Here is an 8,736-nt window from a genome sequence, read left to right as displayed (position 1 = left end):
CTAAATGGCATTTTTCTTAACCCCTTCTCCTCATTGGAGTGGGGCTGGAGCCCATCCCAGCTTCCATAGTGCAGAGGAAACACATTTAAATGCATGAAGTTCACAATTAAGCACTCTTTAAGTGCTTTCTGCCAGCACTTCTTTCACACCTTTTTGCAGCGTGTATTATTATTATTTTGTTTTAATTTTTAAACCATGATCTCAATGATCTGTTCTTCTTGGCTTAAGTAGGCAGTACTCCGTTGCTCCATTTTTATGTGGAGAAGAGTGAGCTGACATGTTAAATTCCCAATTTTTATGGGGGCATACACGCAGCGCCTGATGAAAAACGTCTGATTATAAAAGCAGATTATGCCTGATGTGAGGCCCATTATCTTTGATGGAGGATTTTAGGATTTGTTGAGACAGCTAAGGCAACGACAGCCTAGTTATGTCCAACACCTGCTTACTAACTGCAGTAGAGATCTGCAGCTTCATGCAATAATACATCTTCAAGGAGCCATCTTGTTAGCACGACCCATACAGACATAATGAAATTTAAGCCAATCTGAAATAAACCGTAATTATCCTTTGACTTTTTTGGTCAGACCACAAACAAAAGCTAAAGACTTGAACCATGCATTTTAAGGCACATTAGCTTTTTCTATTTAAAAACAGTTTTTGTGCGATTGACAGTATTTTTCACTTACAGTACAAGGCAGCAGATGTCAATGAATGATGTAAGACACTTAAAGCATACAGAGACGTGATGAGATGAGGTAATACATCTATTATTAAATAACTTGTGGCGATGGAAAGGTGTTTACTGGACGGAAACATTAAAGATTAATCCCACTCCAGAAGGCAGGCAATGGCCCTGCATTTTCTGAAGTCGTGAATGTTAATTTCTGTATTAGTGTTGTGATTTAAAAACTGACAGATTTAATTACTTTTAAAACATAAAAAGCATGCATCTTAAGCAAAAAGTAGTGGACAATTACATGAATTGGTTATCCTTCAAGTTTCAGTACACGTCAGGAAATAAAAGTACTTTTAACACGTTGGAAATTCAGTGTTTTGGTTTCAGAATTTGCTGAATTGGAGTTGAAGAGCCACACTTTGCTGGCACCATTTCCTTGCACGACAGCTGTGGTGTGTCCGGTGCAGCCTACTCCATCGATTTCTGAACGGCTGCGAAAGGGGTCGTGTTCTCCGTTAAGAAGGCACCTTTAGTTTTGTTTGTTTTGGGGTTTTTCGTTCTCTTTACATGTGTTCTGGGTGGTTCTGCAGACAGCTTATGAACTCTGTGACTGGGTGGCCCTCGAAGCAGATCTGATAGACTGCGTTGAACAGAGGAAACCTAAAGGAAGGAGGAGGCATAGTTGAGTGCTGGAGTGAAACAAACTGATTTCATTTCAAAGCAAATGGAACCTGTGAGTCTGTCTTACTTGTCGACCATGTTTTTGTGCTTGAGGATGAGATAGACCTCAGCTGCTGTCGCTGGTCCCTGCAGCTTCTGGCCATTCAGCATCTCTTTCTCCAGTTCCTCAATGGACTGAATGAGATAAGAACCAAGACATGCTGAAGATTCTTGAGTTTAAAATGAGAGAAGGTGTACACGTCTGATGCTCAGATTGGCAAAAGCTCGGAAATAATTACAGTTTAATTATAAACGCAGGGACACTTCCAACATGATGCAATCAATGGAGTCTGTTGCCATTAATGAAGAGCAGAACTTGTCTGCGATGCGTCTCTTTAAAATAAGGGATTTGACTCAACTGGTTGTTCTCTGGTTTCAAAGCACCTTTGTCATTTTTCAGCTAACTTGTTGTTGTGCAGCAGCTACGTCAGTGGCTCTGTGTTAATGTCATTTTATTAATGGTTCAATACACCAGTGCCACTTTGTAGATGACGTCGCTGACCTGGTCCCCATCTTCAAAGAAGCCATTTCAAAGGCAATGACATTGCAAGTTCATTGCACCCATTTACAATAATCCTCTGACCACTTTCTGGCTCTGTCGTCTTTGGCGTGACTGTAGAATTCAGTCAGAGTTTGCTGGGGTTTTTTAAAACCAGTTTCTGAATCTTTAGTGAGTATTAGTAGACAATATATAGTGCACACAAAGTATCTCTCAATACATTATGAGAAGTACAGCTGATGGTCACTATACTGCATCAGAGACCAGATTTGTGGGAAGAAAGAGTCAGAACATCACAACAGCACTAACACAAAATCACATTTGAATTTGTTATTTGAGAAAATGTGCTCATTCTAATTGTGTCATGGTGTTGATATAATTAATATTGGAGAGAAAATGACCAGAATGGGTTTTTTTTTTAATTTTGCCGATGAACTCGCTCACAGTTCTAAAAAAGAAAACTATGTATGTGTCAACCTCTACAGTCTTTGTAACCACAGCTGCTGCCCTCTGCTGGTCATTAGAAATAATGCAGTTTTATACTCCTTGCACAGGAGCATCAGACCAAGAGGTGAGATCCATCTTTAGTGTAGTCAGCATTAGGTGCAACATAATTACGTTTTAATATACTATACATACAAGTTCTCTTGTATTAATAACTTCACTATGTCAAGTAAAAACATTAAAAGGCATGAACTCATCAGTGTGCCCAAGTTTTGACATTTCCAGTAACTACCATAATAATAATCACCAATAAACCTTCAGCAAAACTTCACATTATATTAAATGATTTAATTTATTATTTAACATTTTAATTCTGAGTCAAATTTGATACTTGAGATGTTTTTGTTATTAGACCAATCCTGGGACCACGTCACCACAACTCAACTCGATCCAGAATCAGCTGCCAAAACTGTCACAGTTTGGCACAAACTACCTCAGATCCCTACACTTTCCTCTCTCCCCTCACTGCCTCTTGTATTCCTGCCTTTAATGAGAAGAATATATGCCAGGAATATACAAGCATTGCTTCTGCCTGAGCCTATGACATATATACAGTAATTGAACATATATATAAAATATCTTTAAAATTTGTACCTTCCCCGTTCTCACAAAAGCTTCAGCAACTTTGCGGTTACGTCCACCGTAGCAGGTTGTGATGAGGTCGGCCACGCCGCAGCTTTCAAGGAAGGTTGCTGAGGACACGGGCCCTTCTTTGCAGAAAATACGGGCGAAGGCAATCATCTCCATCAGGCCCAGCCTGATCACTGCCGCCTTCGTGTTGTCCCCGAAGCCCAGACCGTCACAGAAACCAGCTCCGACTGCAACAATGTTCTGTAGGACACACACAAAAATAATCGGATATATTATAATGACTTTTTTTTATTTGACTCTATACAAAACAGACTAGAAAAAGGCTCCAAAGCCTCATATCTGAGAATTTGCAATGAGAGAATGTTTGGGCATTATCCTCTCCTATGATATTCTTATTTATTCTTTAATTAAAGGAAAATTAAGCAGAGAAAAAGAACACAACCACCAACAAACTAATTCTCTAAAAACATGGGAATCCACATCCTACAATAACGTGTGTAAAATTTCTTCGAAAACAAAATATTTGAGTTCACATTAAGAAAAAAATCCTTCCAGACTTTTCAACAACTATTTAGATTAATGTCTCGTTAGAGCCAACCCTTTCACAATGCTCACAATGGGTCCTTAGACATTTTGTTTGGGCAGCTTTACTTGAAGTGTTTAAAGTCTCACTGCGTACATCTACAGAGATCTCTGATCCTCACTGCCTAATTAACAGAGTGACTAGATCCCAGCACACTAAATGTGGGGCAAACAGCATGTTTGTGTGTGGCAGTGTGGTAAATGTTAATAATGCTGAGAGAGAGAGTCTGCAATGGTGACACATCCAAACACACAAACTCTGCAGGAGGAGAAGACATTCTTTGGTTTCAACAAAAATAAATGTTGATGTTTAATTTTTAACCTAAATCTTTTGAATCTGTTGTTATCTGTTCTGTGGGGTCATCAGCTTTCAGTTTCAGTACTGACGTGCCCATAGATCAGCATGTCTTTATGAGGCACGTGCTTCTTATGTGACTCACAAGTACTGTGTCACTTCACTTTATAATCTCACGCATGTGAAACAGGAACTCTGTGGGGGGAAAAAAAAAAAAAAAAAAACTGGGACAAGGGATAAAATGCCTCTACTCTGTTTTGTGTGACTTTTGCTGAGAGTGCAAAAATAGTCATTGGTCCTTGATACCATAAATAAACCTGTGTTGAAATCAAGCTGACTGTCCATGTTTTGTAATTGTGTTGCAAGCAGACATATTCTGCACTGAGAGCTCACCTTCAGGGCTCCGCAGATTTCCACCACATCGTATTCCTCCACTACAGTAACTCGAAAGTTGCTGGTCTGCATGAGCTCCTTCAGGAGAGCACCGTGATTTTTATTCTTACAGCCTGTAAACCAGAAGAAATATGCTGACTGTAAACCCTGTAAAAAAAACATGATGGAAGCACGCGTTGAACCAAAGAACTAACGCTGAGGTCGCACAAAGCTTTAACCGAAACAAATGTGCTTCCCGTTTTTAGGCTAAAAGCTGCTTATCTGGATCTTTAATTCTTAATTAAAGTGCAAAAATAATTCAACAACAATGGGCCCATTTGAGCGCAACAAAGGGACAAAACTAACCAATGGTTGTCTCACAAAACTTCTCATCAGCAACTTCATTGGCGATGTTTGCACCCATCAGCACGCTCATGGTGATACCGAGCTTCTCCTGGATCACGTCAGAGATGAGTTTGAGTCCATCTGGACCCTCGTCTACGCCCTGAGGGAACAAAAGCACAACATGCTGGTGTCTGGATCAAACACCACTGAATAAACTTGGCAATATTTTGGAGATAAAAGGTGTAAAATCCATGTCTAGTAATAAAAAAAAAACAACCTTGATGAGTGATATTCCCAGTGCATCGTTCTTTATCTTCCCTTTTATGGTGTCACATACTTTCCCCACAAACTGGTGCGGGATCACAAACACCAAAATGTCTGCATCGCTGGACGCCTCCACCAAGTCCGGCACTGCCAGCTGAGAAGGGATGATGACATGTCTTTAAAGCCCGAGGCAACTTACTGTAGAGTAGGAACCTGCTGCATTCAAAAAAACTCACTCACTCTTACAGCTGTTAAACTTATTATAAAACTAACAGCTGCAAAGCATCTATTCAAGGACCTTATTTACATATATGAGACAACAGGCACTAAAATGTTTTTTTAAAAATAAATTTTTCTTACCACATTTGCTGGCAGCTTGTGTCCAGGAAGGTACTTGACGTTTTCGTGCTCGGAGTTGATTATTTCAGTGAGTTTGCGCCCATTCACAGTCTCCTCAAACACCCACATTTTTACAGTATTGTCGAACTTTGCATTTTTATCAGCATTGGCACCCACGATCTTGGCAATGGCTGAGCCCCTGCGTGGTTAACAGTTACAAGTCAGTGTTCATTTTACGGGGAAAATCCATATTCTCACTCAGTCACACTGTGATCTAATGGGGTGATCATTAAAGGTAATGATTCCTATTTGATCCTTAACTAATATTTCAGGGCAAGACGGCAAAGCTGCACGCAGAGATAAGCTGATAACGGTATGCTGCAATCACCAATCCTCCATACGGTTTCCACGGGTGTACACCGAACTCCATTGAGAATTCTTGCAATTTTATTTTAGCATAAGCAGCAGCAAAATTACAATGGCTTTATAACCACTTTATGGAATGATTTTAATTATTTGGGGGGTAATCATGAATTCGGAAATAAAAAGAAATAGACATACATTTAATTTCGTTCCAAAATAAGAGCTACAACTACAAAAACCACAGTGTGTGTATGAAAAGAATGTAAAAATTTAATATTTTTTATTCGGCTCATAAACTGAACCCACACACCGAATTTACAGGATTTTTTAAAAATCTATTTTTCGTGTCAAATCATCTTTTATCTCTTTGGGGAGGTAACGTTAATTTATTAGACCGGTAAACGGAGCAGAGACATCAGCTACTGATGTCTCTGCTACCGCTAATAAGAGCGAGCTAACAGGCGGCAGACACCTTAAAGCTAACGACAAAAATCCCAGTAATGTTGCCAGACTTGTGGCCAGTTTTCTGCGATTATAAGCCGGCTTGTCAGCATGTGACTCCACGCGGAGGTAAACCCAACTGTCGCCTCCGCTAACGAAGCCTATCTGGTAGTTACAGGTACAGCAGGTCAAACTTCCCGCACGTTACTGTGCACCGTGTCCAGCGGATAACCGCACATATGATACAACCGGACACGGTTCAAAACATCAACACTTCGACTTGCCAGTTTCCAGAGCCCACGATGCAGACTTTCTTCGGAGCTGCCATTGTGAAGAGGTAAACCGCTGAGTGTGTGGAGTGAACCTGTACTGACTGCAGTCCAGTTATGCAACACACACACACACACACACAGTGCCTCCCTGGTTTTATTGGTCTGCCCGAGGGGAGACACCGGCCCGCCCATTAAAGCAAGGCCAAGGCCATCAGAGCAGAGGCTAGCATGCTAGACTGGGGCCAAAGTCTCCATGTCAGCCTTTATGGTTTCACATCATCTGCATGTGCAAGTGACTTTTCACCCAGAGGCGGCCAAGCTGTCGGATTTTATTTAATTTAAAACCTGAACTATGGTTGTTTGAATTATATAGATGATCAATGCTGACATACTAACACGCAATCTAAACCATTATCTTGTCTGTATATGTGTAATATATACTCACCAGACGTAGATTTAGATTAATGACATATCTTACATTTGTAATTGACAAAACGAGATGGTTAAATATTGAATACTTACCAACTTAGCAACAATTACTAAATGATTACAACTTAATCAAATCTTGTAATGCCATATGATAACATATGGGGGCTTTGCCAATTCCTGTAAAACAAACAAAAGTGTTGGGAGTTGTAGTTTAAATAAATTACTGGATTAATGATACAAAACATTTGTTTAAACAGGACATAAAATTGTAATGTCAAGGTGATTATTTAACAGTTATATTCACACAGATAAAACATTTCCATATAAAAGATTTTTTATTTTGACTACATAAAACAGTTGCTTAAAAACACTGAAGTAAATATTAAAGTTTTCATTCCTTGAGCTCCTTGTTATTAACAATCAAAGCAAGGCAATCAGTGGATTATCTTGATAATCTAACCTGATACTAAGATACCTGAAATTTTGACTGAGGGGAAAAACAAAACAAAAAATATGAAACAGGATTAATGTTCAGGTTAGTATCTTCAAACTTTAACTGAAAATGTTCTTAGAAACTAAAAATTTTAAGTTATACTTAGAAAAGTGCTTGAAAATTTCAGATACGTAACTCCAAATTTTGTGATAAGTTGAGATTTCAACTTTTATTTATTTATTTTTCAGTGGCAGAAACAATATTACATCGAAATATTACCTATATTTATATTTTCTCATGGGTGCTAGTGACTGCATACTCATACATCACTACTTCAAAAATGAGTCCTTTATTCTCCATTCTGGTGCTTTAAAGTATTTTTACTTACCTGTATTACTACTTCATTAAATGCTTTGAATTTGGGAATGTTAATTGTATTTGATTGTTTTTACTTAGAGTGTGTTTCAAAGGCAAAAACAAAAGAAGTACTTAATCTTGTGAGACCCAGCCCATTAAAAGATAGCCAGAAAATTCAGATTTTTTTGGAACTGAGATGTTTATTAACCCTTAGAACAAAATCCATATTTTTTGCTATATGATATTGTGTATGATACATTTTTATTATATATTTATTACATATTTTTTGTATCATATTTCATACATTGGGTGTTTTTGGCAACTTTTTGTTAACAACAATAATGTTAATTTTACACAAAAAAAGAGTTTCGTCCATAACATTTTGAAATTACAGCAAGTATTGATCATGTTGATGAGATAGAGGTCTCAGAAACTTGTGTATCAAATATAATACAAATGGCATTACAGGTCTTTTTCCAGTCTTTTAATTTTGGGTAATATGTTAACACTTTAAACGTGCATTCTTTTTAATGATCAGCAGGGGGCGACTCCTCTGGAGGAAAAAAAAAAGTCAGATTGTATAGAATTTAGAGGGATAGCGATCATTTGGCTCCCTTGATGTATAACCTCAGTAAACATTTTCCTGATGACTTTATGGTGTCGGTCTATTTTGCAAAATCTCACTGAGGACAGCATGATGGTGTAAGTTATGGATCCCAGTGATTAGAAAAGTAAATAGGTTCAACAGTAAAGGCAGCCTAAGTTTTTGGGTAGGCTTATTTAATGATTTAAAAGTCTCAAAAGATGGTTGGTGGTTCGATTCCTGGCTTCCCCTAGTCTGCATGCCAAATATCTTTGGGCAAGATACTAACCCCAAATTGCTCTCTGATGCATCCGATGTGTGTGAATGCTACATAGAAAGCACCTAGAAAAATGTGCTTGTGCGAATGGGTGTGAATGGGTGAATGCACAAGTTGTGTAAAGCGCTTTAAGTGCTCAGAAGAGTAGAAAAGCGCTATACAAGAACCAGTCCATTTACCATTTAACAATGAGACTAGTATCTCTTATGTACAGTGTATAGAAACCACATTGTATTGTTAATGCAGCAGCAAATAATCTGAAGATCATCCAGTATAATTTTTGTTGAAGATAAAAAAGAAGTAGTAGTCCGTGAAATATTTAAAACTTTTCCATGGAATCCATTATGGCAGTCGTGTCTAATATTAGTCTCTGGTTGTAGCGCTAGCTTGT

The 8,736-nt window shown here is 38.4% G+C and overlaps 1 protein-coding gene across 1 annotated transcript; it reads right to left on the bottom strand.

The window, feature by feature from the left end:
* Positions 1-6: 6 nt before the first annotated feature.
* On the bottom strand, positions 7-6,442 carry LOC102208246 (glycerol-3-phosphate dehydrogenase [NAD(+)], cytoplasmic). The gene is made up of 8 exons (XM_005731762.2): positions 6,279-6,442; positions 5,212-5,389; positions 4,865-5,005; positions 4,609-4,747; positions 4,264-4,376; positions 2,997-3,233; positions 1,428-1,534; positions 7-1,339 (listed from the first exon to the last, which is right to left on the bottom strand). The coding sequence occupies exons 1-8, from the start codon at positions 6,320-6,322 to the stop codon at positions 1,243-1,245; spliced, it is 1,056 nt and encodes a 351-aa protein (XP_005731819.1). The 5' UTR covers positions 6,323-6,442; the 3' UTR covers positions 7-1,242.
* Positions 6,443-8,736: the final 2,294 nt, after the last annotated feature.

Source organism: Pundamilia nyererei, unplaced genomic scaffold (assembly GCF_000239375.1).
Source record: "Pundamilia nyererei isolate P.nyererei 1_Seehausen unplaced genomic scaffold, PunNye1.0 scaffold00044, whole genome shotgun sequence".
Classification (NCBI taxonomy): Eukaryota; Metazoa; Chordata; class Actinopteri; order Cichliformes; family Cichlidae; genus Pundamilia; species Pundamilia nyererei.
The sequence above is the reverse complement of the archived record's forward strand: the minus strand, read 5'-3'. Positions and strand labels throughout refer to the sequence as shown.